Source organism: Rhyacophila brunnea, unplaced genomic scaffold (genome assembly GCF_057557595.1).
Source record: "Rhyacophila brunnea isolate RB1 unplaced genomic scaffold, BYU_Rbru_1.0 scaffold_18, whole genome shotgun sequence".
NCBI classification, from domain to species: Eukaryota; Metazoa; Arthropoda; class Insecta; order Trichoptera; family Rhyacophilidae; genus Rhyacophila; species Rhyacophila brunnea.
In genome coordinates, this window is record NW_028232837.1 from 36,012,001 (window position 1) to 36,031,141 (window position 19,141).

Consider the following 19,141-nt stretch of genomic DNA (forward strand, 5'->3'; position numbering starts at 1 on the left):
CAAGGTTCTAAGTATTCGTCCTTGAGAAAACAAACTCAACAATGAAGTAGTATTCTAAGATGCGTCATTGCTACTTTTGTTTCATCGAGGACAAACACTTAGAACCTTGTAGTTCTCCACTCGCGAAATGGTACTATTTGACAGGTCGTAAAAATCGGTTAACCTCAAAATGAGTCTCTGTGCGGTGTAGTTCATATTTTTGCCGGCAGGTTCACCACTATCGTTGTACTGCGGAGGCACAGATAGAAAAAATCCCAACTGTCGCATGAAAACTCAGAAGCTTCCGAACTATTTTGATTCGTGCATGTAATCTTGCAACTTGCACTTACGTGTTTACACATACATTTTCTTGTTATGGCCGCGATAATACATACTCGCTGGCTGATTTCCAGGTTGTTCTATGTCACTTTCAATAAAATTCTCAGGAGAGCAATTTGTAAGTTCACATTGAAATAATTGCACAACCAATATATTATATTATTAAAAACTGTGTTCTACTGCATATAAAAGAAGAACTTATTGTCGACATTATCAACAAATCCGTTCATAATTTTTGTATTTTGACTAATAGGTTAAACAGAGTTCTGGAAATAGAACAAAATGGCATTAAAAAGTCATTTTGCTTAAAACTGTGATATAGAACAACCTGGAAATCAGGCAGCATACTGTCAGGGAATGGGAAGACTGGCCTCCGGACAATTGGACGCCGCACTGTCGTAGACACGTATACAGAACGTAGAACATAGAACGTAGTTTCTATCTACTACTTCTTTATCGCGGATTGAGAATTACCATACCTAAGGCTTTATATAAAATAAAACTCTTTTTTGGTTGGAACTTAAACATATGCACGATTAAATCATTATTTACGTGTGCAAATACAAATTCTCACCAACTATTCAATCATAATATAATAATTAAAATATGAATAATAATATTAAATATTATTTTAAAGTACCTATATTATGTAGCTAACGTCAATTTATTTTAGAATTGCGTGGCGTCCAGTTGTCCGGTGCCAAATCGCCAGCAGTAAATCCATGCACGTGTAAACGGGGTATTATAACGCAATTTAATTGTATAACAATAATAATTACTGCAAACTTAATATGATTGTTAACATTTGTTGCCTATACGGGATCACTACACCTATAAATTGCATAATATAATTACAACTCAAAAATTGAAAATAATTTGTGACGGCGATACAATGAGTCCTGCAAATTTCGTACAAAAAACTAAAATAGAATCTTTCAACACTCGATAATAATAATTTTTGTTTCCAAATAATTTAACCCAAAATTTCACTTTAATTCACAATAAAACTGGTTACTGGACTTTCAAATAACATTGTCAGCACATCAGGACTCACTGTTAACGTGGAAAAAAATAAAAAATACGCCAACATTTGTGATACTTGCATACAATAGCACTTTTTAGTGTGTCTACAATTTCGTGTACTTCGGGTCCTCCATATGGGAGTTCATATGCTCAAACTGAGGAGCGGACATGGATATAAGAAGATTTAATGATTAAATTTATATAAAGTATTGATATCTATGGCAGTGAAAAAAAAATCACATTGTTTTCAATTTAGGTAGTTGCGAGCAACAAACAGATAATTTTGTAGGTAGTTTTTTATTACGAAGCAGCATTAAATAATACAAAAATTAAATAATGTTACTACATAATATTATAGTTGGTTTGTTACTTGAAAGTGTGGCTTCCTTTTCATTACATTTTTTTTTTGAATCTGGAATAAAATTTAGAGATAATAATTTAAGAACAGCTTGAACTCAAATCTACGTTTGCATGTTTTTGTTACCTTGGATTGTCTATAAATACCAGAGAACTGAGTCATTTGGCCAAAGTTTTCTCTCTCGTCCCAACGACCAAAGAATCTTTCCGTAAATGATTCGATGCCGTTTTATTACCCATCAAAGGACCTAGTGCGTGTCTGTGTTACCCGAAATATTTGCGGGCATCGCGGTGGCATTATTGCTACATATTGTCTTTGGCCATTAAAAGATATGGGTTTATGACTATTGACCCTATATAATATTATTCGGGTATCGTTGATTAATTCATTATAATTATATAAGGCGATGACATTTGACTATTAAAAACAACACTGGTATAATTAAAATAATGTCAATTTTTAAGATAATGAGAAGGGGCCTTATGCATAGTCATACTGTGGCTTTATGTGTTACGCATTACATGGAATGAGCCAAAGTAATAGCGACAATATATTACACAAAGATGCATTCCCATTCCAAGAAACACATAACTCATAAGCCCACTTATTTCGAAAGCATGACTATGCATAAGTGCCCTAGGTATATATTATATAAAAATGAATAATAGTTTTATCAATATTAATTTCAAAAAGGTATCAGCTTCAATAATCATCATATTTTGTTACATAATAATAATATTAACAACAATATAAACCTGGCTTTCTCCTATTGTATTATTTCAATTATGAAATAAATTAAAATTGTTAAAAATGATGAAGAAAATCCGAAAATTGAATTTAATTATTATTAATGCGTCAATTACATTGAGCTACTTTACGAGTTGTTTGTTGGCGAATTTACAATCTGCCTGCAAAGTCGCCCAGTGTCATCATCGACAAGCTAACTAACAAGCAGATTGTAAACAATCCACCGAGAAAAGTTGAAAGCCGGTCAACTTTACACGCTACACGCCGGCGTGTGGGCCTACTGCGTCTGCGCAGTAAACCCCTCCCGGTAAAAAACGAGCTACGTTCTGTCAAAATAGTCACTAGCTTGTTGGCTTCTCAGCGAATGGAAAGTTTTGTGTGTCATCATCACAATCGCAGTAGCTGAATTGCCCGCTTTTAAATTTGTCAACAAACAGCTCGTAAAGTAGCTCAATGTAATTGATACATAAGATCACTTATTTATTCACTTATCACAAATTAATCTTTATATAAAAAACTCAGTGAAGTGAAACACTTATATATAGAAAAATAAATCACACAAAATGTACTGCATTTTTGATAGAATACCTGGTTTACATTATAACAATAATGATCCTAGCAGTAGTGAGTCGAGAACAGAATAGGAAATAATGCGACTATAAACAGAATAATATGTAGATAGTCATAGTCGATTCACACAGTTATGATATGGTTACACATACAATTTTTAAGCTACGTGATTATGCAGATTGAAATAATTGTAATCGTTGGATCTAAATACACAACGGAAATATACTATTACCGGTACAATTAGATAATTAAACTCATTTCAATCATTGTTTTAGGTTAACGTAATAATCTTTTTAATCAGTCTTTTGTACAGAAATGCCTCTTCCAAATTCTCTCCGACACTTATCGATAGTTATTAAATAATGTCTTTGCACCGAGTTTCTTTATTTTAATTTGCCAATAGCGATCAGAGTCCATTTTTAATCGGTACCCGCATACGTCTTATTTGTAATGGCTAATTATCATTAGTCGTACGCCCTACCAGTCTTGAGTTGGTTACGTTTATTATAATTTAACATTCATACGTCGCTGTGTTTGGCGTTGCCGTTGACTTTGAGGCCGTTCATGGTGATGGTTCCGTTCATCATGCAGGGCTGTTTGATCCCGTTGGGGACAGTGCTGACGTGGTTCATGAGGGGGTTAGAGTGCGCTTGGTGCGCGGGCGGGGTGTTCTGGCCGGGCGGGGTGCTAGGAGTCGTGGGGTGGATGAGTTCCAGCCGATCGTCGAAGCCTTTCTTCTTGATAACGTTCTGCGCCGGCAGGAGATTCTTGCCAATCTGGGGGTGCGGCAGAGCGTACCGCAGCTTATCCCAGAACCATGGATCTCCCCATTTCAAGTAAGTGTTCATCCTCAGATAAGCTTGCAGTTCCGGCTCCAGATTGTCGGTGGGGCCGATGTCCCCATACAGTATTATGATAACTCTGGCCCTTCCCTCTTTTATGGCTTGGCAGTGCGCCGCCCTGAATTCCATCCTTCCCCACACGGATTCCAAAAAGTTGGGAGACAGCACGACCAGAGTTCGCCGAGACGCTTCGACAGAGTTCGCAATCTGCGTCGGTATCCATTCTCCGGCTACCCAATCCCGGAAGTGCAAGCATATCTTGAAAGGGTTGGGCCCTTTTTCCAATTCGGGCACCAGTTTATTGACGATGAACTCCTCGTCTTTGTGAGAAAAGGAAATGAACGCGTCGTACAGTTTGTCTTTATCGAGTTCCTTCTCCGACACGCAGCAGAGGCACAGTCTGTTAGCGAAGAGCCACACTACAATTTCTCGGTTATATTTGTAGAAAAGAGCAGCGGAAATCCCGAGAATGAGACTGATTATCACCATTACGACGCTGATGGCGATTACGGTAGGAGTCGCTCCGCATAATTTCCCCAGTGCCACTCGCTGAATGATCTGACCGTCCGGGCAGGTGATGTTGGAGAAATCTTTTACCTGAAAGTAAATTTAATATAAGTAAGTGACAGCACAGCTTTTATAAACGAAGACAGTACAAGTGCCCAGCAGCAAGCTGTATGTGTCTTTTTTAGAACTCTCACAATGCATCGAGTTTATAATCGCATTTACTATCTTAATAGGGGACTTTTTCAAATAGCAATCTGACATTCAGTATTTGTTCCTCAGTTCCCCGGACTCTCACAAAGCTTGCACAGTTTTTTAGGATTCACCAAAGAAAATAAAATTAAAAGAAAAAAAGCCATAGGCGCTTCAACTAAATTTCTGTCCATGTAAATTAAATATTAAACTAGGAATATTTAAAACATGATGCAAATTATGATCTTAAATCGGCATTAGTAAGGCATTCATACTAATAGCGCCTATACACGTGCATGGAGTTATTTTAATCGTGATAATAACTATCGCAATAATAACATATATAAGTGATGTGCTGACTGTCTTGTCAATCTCATTCTTCAAGAGTAAGCGAGACGCGATGTTGTCATTGTAAGGTACTATTTGACAGGTGGTGAAAATCAGTTAACCTCAAAATGCAGTGTAGTTCGTTCTTTTTACCGGTAGGTTCGCCGCTATTGTTACACAGTGCAGACGCAGATATCACACATTACAATTTTTTACAAATATTATTTTATTCAATAGTACCCATTGTCATATTAAAAAACACAGTTTTCTAGAAAAATATATAATGGTGTAATACCTTTGCATAGTTGGTCTGCAAGAATGAAAGGAATGGGAGGTTGTCACAGTCGCAGATGAGAGGATTTCCAGAGAATAAGACCTGCTTTAGAGTCGTCGAGTTGCTCAATAGATCAGCCACAGACGTGTTAATGTGCTTCAGCAAATTATTTCTTAGGTCCAAATACTGAAAAAAGAATATAAATTGTATTAACAAACATTTAAACATTTTAAGGCTGTACGCTTGTGCATGTACACTTTTTTCGACATTTTAGTTTATGATTTTCTCCATACATTTATTCACTTTTATAATAAGCTACTTATCGGATATACCAAGCAAAAATATCATCAAAAACTTTATTAAAACTGTTAATGTGTCTATCGTTTTAAAACATTTTAGACTCTAAGCAATAAAATGCGATCATCGATCGATGCAGCCGGGATCGGATTACCTTTATTACACTAGTTGTGTCAAAGTACCTAATTGGTGTTTTCGCCGACAACTTGAAAAAGTATCCATGCATATGCATATGGATGAAATTTCATGTAAAAAATCCAAGCTGAAGTCAGTAGGTTCATTACAATAAACAACTTGTTGTAGTTTATGAATGTCATGCTTGTTTCGTAGATTTTTACAATGGTTTTCAGATTTTTTATGTTCTACTTCTATTTTTGTTTGAATAGCGACTTTTTGTGTTATGTAACCGCTCATTTAAAAATACCTATTCTCTGATATAACGAGCAAATTCAGTCGGTCTCATCTTCCTCGTAATAACCGAGTTCGACTGTAATTATAGTGGTTTTCAATTATTATTTTCATGCTAGAACAAGTATGCATCGGAATGTTGTCTTTCTCGAATGCAAGTAATGAGTTTTTAAGTTATAACTTATCACAGAAACATATCTTTCTTTCAAAATATCCAAATTGCATTTTGCTATTTAATGTTACTTAGTAGTGAGAATAAAACGATATCGAAATATTATTATAAAATGTAAATAAATCAAAAATCACCTCTATGTTGTTTGGAATATCTTCTACACTCAAATGGGATATATTGTTTCCGGCTACGTATAATTGAGTGATCTCATTGAATGTCAAACTGTTACTCGAAAGTATCGACAAGTCTTGCAGACGGTTGTTCTCAAAGTGCACCTCGGTGTAGTTGAGACCGATCAACTTGGGTTTCGGCAGATTGATAGTCGAGAGCGAGTAAGTGCCGGAGCATCTGACTATTATTGCTCTATCGGACACTCGAACAGAGCATGTGCAATTATTCGGGCACAACTTCTTATCATACGTGCTTGACGGATCGTCCAACGGGCACAACAATTCGTGTTCTTCCACCTCGGTCAATAACCTTCCTTGCAGCTCTTTGGGAGTGGCGCAGACAGCTCTCCCTGTGTGGACTGTGACAATACCTCTAACCACAGGATGAAGCATATTCTGCAGGTAGCGCACGAACCCATACAAAATGCAGTCGCAATTGACTGGATTTTGATCGATGAATACTTTCACGGAGTCGGTTGATCTCGATTTCTCATGGATGGTATTGGCCGCGTATACGGCATTCGCCAGCTTGAAGTCAATCACTGATATATTGTTGTTTCTCAAGTCCACATCGATTTTATTTGATAAGAAGTTCAAATCTTCAAACTGAAATAAACAAAATAAGATTAATCAAGTATCACCGGTGGCCGAACTACTCGACGCAAAACCCCAAAGAGCAGGGGGCGGGTCCAATTTTCTATGCAAATATAATGCTGTTAAGATTCGATATAAGTAATGCACACTAAATTTTGTCAGTCATACTTATTTGTTTTCATTGAACCAAGACTGCAATGTGCAGAGTGTGTTTGTTAGTTTTTAAGAGTATGCAATTTGTTGGATCTTAACAGCCTACCTCCACCCTTCGTTGCTGATATTGGGTAGGTTTTATAATATTTTTCTGAATAAAATATTATCCTACTATAGCTAGTCAAAACATGTACTGTTTGAGACAAAATACATCGTGAAATGCATTTCCCAATTGCAAAATGTCATAATATTCGCATCAAACAAAGCACATTCAGAGATCAGAGAAATTTTGACAAGACATTGCAATAAAATGAAAAAGTAGCCTTTCAGAAAATATTTAATCCTACCACAGTTTGCAGATGACATATTATTATGTATTCTAATTGATTTATTAATGTAATACAATAAAAGAAGGTAAAAAACTTATTACTATTATTTACTGAGAAAAGGGTCATGTATTAATATTTTTTTTTTTGAATATTTAAATTGTTTGTAAAAACCTGTAGTAAACCTTAGACACTATGAAAGCTTTCAGTAGGTACCTAAGTGCATTAAAATATCATTACTCCTAGACAATGGAACTACCTAGCAACACCTACATAAAAAGTGGAATTAAATAATGTGATCATTTAAAAGGAAACTTACCTTAACAGTGAAAAATTTATTAAAACTAAGGTCCAAGTCAGTTAAGGACGGTATCTCAGTCTTCCAGTCGTTGAAGACTTCAGTGATTGAATTGTGACTAAGATTCAAATGCGTCAAGTTCTTGAGAATGTGGAACGGAGATCGGGGTTCGATCACATCAAACGATTCAGCAAATTTGATGTTAAGGTTGGACTCCATAAGTGTTAGGTTGTTGTATGCGAGGTCAATGAACTCAATATTTCTCGGAGACATGAAGGCGTTGCTGTCGATTTCTCTCAGATGGTTATTTCGGATTCTCAACTCCTTAAGTGACGTCAAATATCCAAAGATTTTTCTGCAATAAACATGACAATAATTTATTAAAATCATTACAAATCAAACATCAATTCTGCTACTGATGGAGAATAAGGACCATGACCATCCCAATGTTCATGCTTCTTAAGAAACTTTTCTATGAAAGATCGGTTGTTCGCCATCGACAAAATTTATTTAGGCGCTGGAAATAAGGAATAACTGGAGAATTTGGAAGAGCGTCTGCGCGCTGGAGCGACCAAGTGAAAGAGCTGACTGGAGGCACCATCCATTCTGCCCCGAGAGAAGCGGAAGATCGAGAAGGACGGAAAGTCTTGGTCGCTCAAAGGATGATGAAATTCAAATGTGGTCACGATCCAGAAGAAGGACAATTTTACACACATCCATGCCATCCAGATTGATATTAATTTAATAGAACAACGGTGAATTTCATCTATCCAGTATTGCCAACAAAAAGAGCTATCTTTTACGATTAGTTAAGATGTTATGAATTTTATCATAGAAACTATTTTGTCAATATATGTTCTTGATACACATTAACTATTATATTTGTTTTTCATATTCACATTGTGAATGAGTTACGTTAAAATTATCAAATTTAATCACTAAAACCTCGTAATTAACAAAATTAAAACAATTTCAATTAACTGCTTTGTGAGAATTGAATTAAAGTTCATATTGAATCTAATAAAATTGGAGACCGTATGGTGTATAGTATACGGTCATCTCGTTCCGATAAGAAAAGCTCACGGCGAACTGTGCCACGGTGAAATGTTTTACGTACAATTTACATGTCTGGCTATGTATTATTCAGTATCTGGCATTATCCAGTATTCCCTCCATTCACGTTGTCCGTCTTTGCCTGACATTTCTTCATGCATACAACAAGATTGAAAGATCTAAAGACTGACATATTTTTTCAGCTTCAAAAGAACAGTAAAAACACTGTCCATATGATAATTAAATAATAAATTAATAGGCAGTTCACTTACCCAGAGATTTTAGTGAGCTTGTTGTTGTTCAACTTGAGGACTTCGAGTTTCATCAAGAACTGAAACGCTCCATCGGGAATCGACATTATTTCATTGTTGCTTAAATCTAGCATTGTCAAGTTAATCTGGTCTCTGAACAAGTTCTGCGGTATTCTTGTCAGGGAGTTTTCTTCGAGCGATATATTTTTAATGCCTGTCGAATTCCAAAACAAGGACTCCGGTAGAACAGAAATCCTGCATCTGTTCAGCCAGACTCTGCTAAGTTTAGGCAGATTACTCAACAACCCTTTTGGTAATTCCATCAGATCTTGCTTGTTGTTAGAAAGTTTCAGTTGCTGTAATTGAGAATTTTTTGCAAACAGATCTTCAGGCAGAGAACTTAGATTGTTTGCGTATAAATTAATATCTTTTAAACTGGGAAGATCATGAAACACGTCCGCTGGTAGAGTTTCTATGCCATTCGAACTCAAATCCAGACCTTCTAACGTATTCAAACCTTCGAAAGTTTCTTTGGAGAGATTCGTTAAACTGTTTTGCCAAAGATTCAATTGATTCAATGATCCCAAATGTCTAAAAAGTCCCGGAGGTAAATTAGGTAATTCGTTTTGGCCTAATTCTAATAAATTCAGATGCGTCAAGGACCTGAATAAGCCGGGTCGTAAATGAACTTTGTTGGAACGCAAATTGAGCCAGGTGAGATTTGCCATGTCATCGAATGTATCTTCGGCGAGGTCGCTCATTCCGATAGTTGTCAATACGAGTCGAGTGACGCCCTCCAGTCCTTTGAGGTGGTGTCTTTTGAGGGTGTTCGACAAGTTTTTTCCATACGACTGGAACATGACCGCTCGGACTTTGGAGAATCCGAGCCGGTTGATGATTTCTCCGAAAGGCACGTCTGGGAGCGGACATTTGTTGAAGCTGAACGATTCGATGTTCTCGTCTGTATCGGGGAACGAGAGTTGCGGAAGAATGGAGAAGGCGTCGGGTTCACTGCTCATGCAGTCCAGCCCCACATACTTTCCGGAGATCACCTTTACTTTAATCGATGGAGATCCTGCAAAAAAGAAAAGAAGTATTGAAAAAATGTCTTTAATACTCAGTGACAGATGAATAGGTAGATACAGAAGGATTCAAAATACGTACCTACCTAATACAATATTTTTTTTCTTATCACAATCACGATATCTTTGCATTAGTAGTAAATGAATGATTGTTAAATAGCAAATTTAAAGGCACTGTCCATGTTCGACAACATTTTCATGTACTTACTCCTTACATTGGTAAAATGCAAAATGGCGCAATGGCAAAAAAACGCTACGTCGAAACTGCAATCAATTTGGAAAAACAAAAAGTGACTGAAATGCACCTTCCCAATTTGTATATGTACATCGGAGACTTAAACGATTCAGGTAAGAGATAGATGCTAGATGCATTAGAAATATGGTGCTCAAGAATGGCCAAACGGGCAAAATAATCAATCAGCGAACTTCAGATTTGACAGACTCTTCCCATTTTTCCAACGACGGAATAAAATAGTCTAAATCCATGAATAAATCAGTCAGAGGGTCAAAATATCATCCTAGTGACATCATTTCGAGTCCGTAATCAAGGCATCCTACGAACAAACCTTCCAGTTTCCTTCCATTTTATTAATAATGTTAGATAATGACGAGGAAACTAAACAATGACATGTAAAAATAGATAGGTACCTACATTGTTAAATTAACATCCGTAGAATCACTCCATGTTTACTCAATGTACGAAAGAGATTTGTTAAATTATTTACTAGTGAAGTATATTGTTACACTGCATACAAAAGCCTTGGGAAAATTCAATGGTCACACAAGAAGAGGTATTGCCACTTTTCTTAAACAAACAAAGCTATCAATCATTATACATGGAAGCTTCACTGACATATTAAAGACTTGAGTTTCAAATCCGTTGTGATTACATGCTGGCCGTTCTCTCTCTCTCTTAACATGGTTTTGTACAAAGGGGAACTGATTAGCTAGATGGAAAGATACTCGTAACATTAATTTATTTTCATCCAACTAAAATTAGAAAAATTAGGCATATTGCAAATGTATTCCAACACTGCTCTCAAATTACAATTTCTCGCCCCTTTAGATACTTCTTGGTCATAAAAGGTTATTTTCTTTGTTATCTGATCAATGCGTCTTTTAGTGATCTATTCTTATATATCAATTGGTTCGCAAAGAAGCGGTCGGTTACTCGCCTAATTTATTTTTAGGTTTCTATAGTGTCTCATATTATAATACGAGTATACTCTATACCCCTTTTTAAAATTTATGTCCTACACCTTTGAGAATAGTGTATGTTTTGGTCTTCTTGCATTTTTTAAACTTTATTATTATGTAAAAAATTATAATCTCGTTCTTACTTCAAGCATGAGCTTTATGGCAATAACCATCACTGTCTGCATGGGAAGTGAATTTTACGTCTGAGGTCTTGAGGACTGGATAAGGCCAGCAGAGTGTCTACCCCCGGGGGTAACGCTCAAGTACTGAATAGGAAAGCTCTCTGGGGTCTCTGATGACCCCACCCCGTCTGCAAGTGCGGGGAAATGCAAAGCATATTGCTCACCGAGTGTTCACATCACTCGTAAGGAAAATGATGTTGCCTTTAACGTCTGTAGCGACAGACATTCTGTAGCCATTGTAGACCCGATGTGACAAAAGAAAATTCCATGTCCCTTATTCATACAATTATATTGTGAACTGATCATGCGTCAAATCAGTAGTTTGAATAGGAGTATGCCTAATTAAAATTATAGATGTTGTATTTGTATGGCATTATTTCGATGAGTACTGCAGTTTTGAGAAATAAGAATGATTCGTCTCTATACAAACATATATTTAAAATACTAAACACATTAAGTTTATTGTGAAATTTTCGCGTTAAATTGAATATGATAAAAAAACTACTAATTGGCGTTACTATACATATATATACTGCAAGTATACATACGTGTGTACCCCGTGGTTCACAGTGAAACGATTTTATAATAATTGGTATTTCTCTTGAGTGGTAGTCAGTCGGAAATTCATCTAGCGGCCAAACTAAAAGCTCTTGCAAACCTTGCAGTTACGTATATGGTAATTATGTTTCCTATTCTGTTGGCAGAGATGTCGTTAACATAATGTACAGATTTTACTATTTTTCGTAATGAATTAATATAAAATGGTCATAAAGAGTTAAATAATAATTATATTGTCTGTTGTTTAAGGTCCTTTTCTCACTACTTACTATATTACAATATTGTGTTATATTTACTGACATTAATATAATAAGACTATTTTGAGGTATATTGCATTATATATAGTTTTATTTATAATTGTTAGGTGCATGCGCTATTCAATAGTTCGATGTTATGCAATATGTTACGTTATCCAAATCATTTGAGATGTCGGGAAGAATTGAGGTTTTCGATATGTACCTAGCTGTACCAATCATTCATAAAATTGCTTGGCTTGACAAGCTGACACATAATGTTAAAACGTTTTCAAATGAATGGGGACCGAGTTCTGCGTTCTAAGCCAAAAAACTACAGTACCTCGGGCACATTATGATAGGATAACAGTACAGCATTCTCCAACTCGTTATCAAAGAAAAGGTCAACGATACACGTAGCAGAGGACGACACCATAGACTATAGATACGACACCGTATTATACGAATGCAGCTTCGCCGAAATGTTCCGGAAAGCAGACGATGGAGCGAAGAGGGTCTAGGACGATTTGGCGCCGGGACAACTGGACGCACGACAATTCGAAAATATATAGACGTAAGGCACTTTAAAAAATATAAATTTAATATTATTATTTGTATTTAAATTATTATATTATGATTTAATAGTTGGTGAGAATTTAAATATGCACACGTCAATAATGATTTAATCGAGCATATGTTTAAGTTCCAACGAAAAAAGAGTTTTTTTATTTTTATATAAAGCCTTAGGCATGGTAATTCTCAATTTGCAATAAAAAAACATTATGTCAAGAGTAAAATGAATTAAAACTACTAAGTAGTAGATAGAAACTGATTAAAATTACTCGTCTACGTTCTGTATACGTGTCTACGACAGTGCAGCGTCCAATTGTCCAGGCGTCCAGTTGTCCCATTCCCAGCGAAGATCGCCTCGATGGTGATCAACTGATAGGGGATGGCGCCGAATGAAGAATCTACTGAGCACTTTAACTATTATAGATTACTTTTAACTGTGGCGCATTGGCGAAACAATAATTTAAGTATGCCGAATTTGTTTTGTAAATAAATTAAATACACACTGAGAACATTTTTCCGAGAAATGACCGTTATCCATTTAATCAACCACCCACCAAAGATGGAAAAGAGATATGTAAGGGAAGAGAACATTGATCAATAGTCTAAAAAATAATCGAAACTCAATTTTCAATAATACGGAATGTTTAAATCTCCCCGAGGTTTACTGTGTCATTCAATAGGGCTAAGTGATTAGCGCTTCTTTGAAGTGCCATTGCTTAGACAATCTCCAGGACAGCGGTTTCTGTAATGGGTTGCGCGAAAAAAAATACTTGTATACTAATTGGACGATCGCAGTGAAATCCAGACACAGTGAAATTGTTATATACCTACCTGTAGTAGTCGTAATTAAATAAGTATGTACTTAACGGGCGATTGGCTACTGACACCATCACAAATTCACCGGCAAATTTGAAATTTGACAGAAAAATATTTTCGGCCAAATCCGAAAACAGCAAATGTTACACGTGTTTAAAATAATAAACAGTAAAAAATAACTTACATGTGTAGGTACTAACACCCCGTTTACATGTGCACGACAGTACGTATTATCGCGGCCGTAACGAGAAAATGCACGTGCAAGTTGCAAGAATGCATCAAAAAAGTTGACACGGTTCTGAATTTTCACGCCACAGTTGGAACTTGCATGATGTATACGCAGTAGAACGATAGTGGCGATCTGCCGGAAAAAAATACGAACTACACCGCGCGGTGCATTTTGACGTTTACCAATTTTTATGACCTATCAAATAGCACCATACAATGACAACAACGCGTCTGGCTTAAGCTTTAAGAATGAAATTGGTGAGACAGTCAGCATGATTACGTATACATAGTTATAACCGCGATACTTTAATTTACACACTATTGCTGCCAGTAAAACAATGCACGTGTACAGACAATATAAGCATACGTTCGATAAAAGATACAAGAACCTATATTGAAAATATGCATGGAAACTATACGTTATATTATACAAAGCAGTGAAAAAATGAGAGAAACCGGCATAAAATTAACCAGTTGAGAATCTCCTGGTAAGCGGGCGAAACTGGTCCTTTTTTATTACACTTTACGGATGAAGGGGAATGATTATCATATCTTTCCACCAATAATTAACACTTAAATTAATTAATTTAAGTCACCTTTGCAGTCAGTCTTTACGGCATTACAAATTGGAAAATACACAACAATTTTCATTGTATTAGTGTTTTGCGGGTCTCGTGGTTGAGTGTGACGAGGCCGCTGTGTTTGGGAATGACCAGTAGGTGTTGATGGAGAGTCGCCAGGAGGAGAGACGAGAAGTCGACATTTGGTGGAGGTTGTTCCGATGGATGCAGGAGCGAGTTTTATTTGCAGCGTAAACAGTTGGTACAAGAGCGTTATGTTACAATACTTATGATACCTATTGTCCCGAGGTCCGAACTCGTGGGACAGGAGCGACTTACAGGAAGCTTACTTATCAGACGGAGATTATGATTCATACTAATAGGTATTTAGACTGAGCCACTAATCAACTATGACCTGCTAATTATATGCATGAATATTCGGTAAATTGCGAGTAATTGCTGACGAAGTTTGCAATTGAGAAATCTGCTGGCCTCTGCATTATTGCACTTCTATGTCACGCGTGTAGAATAATTATGCTGACTGTAGATGCGACGATTGTGCGATAGTTTAAGTGATTTGCTAATTCTTACACTGTTAAAATAATGCTGAGAAGGCACGAAGTCATTGACCACTACAAGTGTATTTGGGTCGAATGTGCGCCGAATGTCAGATGCAGGGGTCGTCCTGTAATATTGAAAGTTTGATGGTCGCTGATCCGGTCGCGTGGCCGCCACCTACCGACGTAGACCCCGAAAGCAATTTACAACTGCCAGTCAATTGCGGGGGCACACAAGTAACGTTGACTTAAGTAAATGGAGCAAACGTCCTCGGTGTTCATGCATGCATGCATGCAAAGCGGATTAAATTAAATTCGTCAATAGATATAGGGATGGCGACGATACACTAATATTACATGTAAGCGAGGATTCCATGTAAATTTTACGAAAACACTTGCACGAGTAGGTACATCGCCGAAAGTATTTAGTACCAACCCCGATGATTATTTTATATTATAAATGGCAGAATAGATGCAGTTTTCGGCGAGAGGTAATTTGTACGAATTATTTTCTATTTAATTAATTTTTCCAAAGTTGTACTAGGTACGTACTAAATTAATACGCAGCATTGTATTGTAAGTATAAGGCCTATCGGACTGTCCGACCTGGTCGCCTCAAAGGCCAATTTTATTGCTTTTAGAAAATTTGCGGCGTCATACTGCAAACGTAAAGATCCCTTCACTTAGAATGTTCGGCAGTTTTGTATTAGCTTTAATTTGTTACTTACTACGATTTTTAATATTGCCTCTACGTGCTCATCTCTCCCATATGTACCTTAAATTAAAGTCATGTAAATTCAATCAAATCACATTTGAGCGCATGGCGACCTTAGTCTTGGGTAACTGCTCCTGAGAAATTCCCAGCCATAAAAATAAAAATGATGCTTCACATCCAAACGCAGGGTTTCGTGATACGCCCGATTAAGACCGGGTGTGGTGCGGTGAGGGGCGGGTGTGGTTTGGTGACGCCATTAACTTAAATGTAAGTATATTATTTTTTCTGAAACGTTTGGCGCTTTGGAGTAAGCTGTTACGGCAAACAAAATATATTTGCTAACGTGCAATAACCCATTTAACACGTCCGTTTCTATTGATATTATAAAAACCCAATCGCGCGGTAGAATGAAATTCACTATTTTATTTTCAATATGCATTTAGACTGAGAACAGGCCATAACCTACCTCCCCTGGGTATTCCATCGCGAATCTCCGCACTTTGATTCTAGCGACTGTCGGACCCACGTCGGAGGTAAGAGTTACTCGAGTCGGTCCAACCAGCCGTCGGACCTGGTCGCCCACAAAGGCCAATTATCCTGTATTTATTTACTGCGGGCGTGGAGATCTCTTCACATAACGTTTCCTGTCCGTAGCTTTGTTTTTTTTTTGTTATATTTATTAAATTCCTTTTATTTTTTGTTAATTTCCTTGTGCCTTTTCTCTCCCCGGCACTTTGCATTAGAGTAAAATCAGTAAACTCAGTTAAAGCTCACTTGAGAGCGCGACGACCTCAGTCTCGAGTAACCGCTCTTGGGACATTACTAGGCGTAAACAACTCTACAGATGCTTTACATCAAACGTAGTGCCTCGTGATACGCTCGATTAAGGCCGGCTAGTATTTCGGGTTCAATGGTATCCTATTATTTATCGGAATACCAAATGTCCTCATACAGTGATATAATCGTACTCAAGGGGACAAAACGTACTCACAAAGTTTGGTGGAAACACGCGGCAGCGAAATATTAGGGGACGAGAATAAGGGAAGGAGCTAGGGGAGGCCTTCGTCCAGTATTGGATCGACCCCGGCTGATAATCATGATCATTATATGGAAAATCAACTGCAATAAAAAATAATTATAATATACCAGTTAATTTAACTATGCTGCCAGAGCCCTGATACATAATAAATGAATTGTTTCGACACTTGCTTGAAAGTCATAATGGATCGTATGCTATGTCATTAAAAATGATTTTGATTATTGCCACCCCTGCCTAGCAGGGTTCCGAAAACATTATGGTGGTAACGGAGGCAGAGCCTTAAAGTAGGCAGAATATTTACTTAGGCGTCACTTCAAAGAGAAAGGATGATGCCGCACAAGTGATGGAGGCATTTTCATTATACATCATTATATCGCAATCTACGCTGAGCGAATTGAAATATGTATTTACTTTACGTGAACTTTGATTACTTCAAAATCAAATTAAACTGTTTTTAATAATCTCACGTAAATTTAAAAACATCGTAACAATTAGATTGGTTCCCTTCTTATGATTTTCACATATAAACCAATTCAAGTGTACCTATATCTACGTTTTATTCTTCAAATTTGGCATTAAAACTCAATCCAAGATATTACTCAATAAATAGATATATAGGTATAACACGTTTGCCCACGCTATAATCAAGGTGTCAAATTTCTGACATGGTTATTCTTAAAACTGACCAGAACTCGTACGTATGATCCAGTTTCGTGTCCCCACTCGACAAATAAAAAAATATGAGTCACAGTTCACATTCAGTTTTATAAATGAAAATATTCTTTCTAATAGTTCGTCCATTGACATGTGCAATACTTCCGTTGAAGCACTCAAGTGAGTACCTACTTAACTTATCTTTGCTCATTGACAAATCTTTAAAAAAAATCTCCTTTTTTTAACTACTAATTTAAACCCACACATTAGTAGCCCTAGCTATGAAGAAATACAAATATAAGTAATAATATCAAGAAATGCAGTTTCTATAGTACGTATTTTTATACTAGGATTTTTTATATTATAGAAATACCTATTACAACGTCAGAGATTTTTATTTTAGCGGTGGTTTAATTTTTTTTACAATAATCGGTCTATATGCGGTTCTCTCCAACACTATACTTTCTGTAGAATACTATGGTTTAACGAATGATACGCGTCTATTAAAGTTGTGCTTGAACCTTGATCGAATCGTATCCAATTGAAGATCGGAAACCCAAGCGCTCTTCTATGTCAAGGCGAAGATAGAATAGCACAGTCCTAAATATCGAACAGAGTCGAGTGGGGTGGGCGTTCGTAGCTGAAAATCGCGGTTAATTTTCAGCGACGTTATTATGGGATACGAGCAACGTTTCATTAAATTTAACGGTCGCGTTTTCCTTTGAGCGCCGCCGGAGGAAAAGCGTGCCGCGGGCGAGACCACACGTTATGCCATTAGGGCAAATACCGGTTATTCTAAGTATACATGCATTTGTAAAATGAACTTATAACGCGGGCCAACACGCCCCTAGCCGCCACCGTGGCAATGAGACACACACTGCCGAATATATGAAATGGTTTTTACTAACATTACAATGTTAACTTTACTTGGATCCGATCTGTATAATATTAAATCAGTGGGCAGCGAGTGAGATAAACGATAGGTAGCCGAAAATAACCTATAGTCACTTAAGCGACTTAGCCGGCTCTCACATCAAAAATCGTCCATGTGCTGAACAAACCTACCGAGAACTGAGATCCAGTGTTGCTTGTGAATACCGCGCACATCTACCTAGCGACAGTCGCCCGTAGCCTTCAAAACGTATAGTTATTTGAATGCGGTAATCGGCGAGCCGGTATAGGAATGACCAACTCGTAGGTGTTTGCATGTGAATTCGACCCTTCGACTCGGAGCCCGAGAAGAATGCAACTTGTCGATTGCGACAGCTAGATGTTTTTCTCAAACGAAACAATTCGACCAATCTGCGGAGCTCTATTTAAACGTGTGTTAAGTTATTTGTGTTGAATAACGATAACGTCACATCGACGTATTAGACAAGTTTTAAGGCGAATCGGGTTTTGATGTGAGAGCCGGCTTAGATCACAGCTGTGATGTGTTTATTGACGAATGCCTAGGCAATTGACACCGGATACGAAACAGATGATACACATTTCAAAAGCTCGCTGATAATGTAAAATTGCATTTTAAAAATAACAACGGATTTGAAAAAGACAGAAATTTAGGTAGGTACTTATATGTATCGTTATATTATGGGAAGTCATATTTTTTGAATTCCTGATAATTATTTAATTTCTCTACGACAAACGGTGGAATGAGAGCTTATTTTTTATTTAAAAACAGTCATTGAATTGATAGTTGCCCGGCAGTTTTTCATATTAAATTTTAATTTTAATACAAAGAAAGCAATTTCATGCAGATTATGTACAACCTACATATTATTGTATATAATATATATTTTTTAAATATCTACGCCGATAAAATACTTAAGTAATATTTTGATATTATTGATATGATGATATTATAATAGTA

General features: G+C 36.8%; 1 protein-coding gene across 1 annotated transcript in view; it reads right to left on the reverse strand.

Moving 5' to 3' along the window:
* Positions 1-1,126: 1,126 nt before the first annotated feature.
* The window catches only part of Tl (toll like receptor), a 407,432-nt gene continuing 389,417 nt past the window's right edge, over positions 1,127-19,141 (reverse strand). Inside the window, exons 9-13 of the mRNA XM_085945120.1 lie at positions 8,899-9,952; positions 7,595-7,928; positions 6,167-6,808; positions 5,177-5,341; positions 1,127-4,455 (exon numbers count right to left, since the gene is read on the reverse strand). Of these exons, the coding sequence (XP_085801246.1) occupies positions 3,535-4,455; positions 5,177-5,341; positions 6,167-6,808; positions 7,595-7,928; positions 8,899-9,952 (3,116 nt within the window). The 3' untranslated portion in view covers positions 1,127-3,534. The remainder of the gene's footprint in view (positions 4,456-5,176; positions 5,342-6,166; positions 6,809-7,594; positions 7,929-8,898; positions 9,953-19,141) is intronic.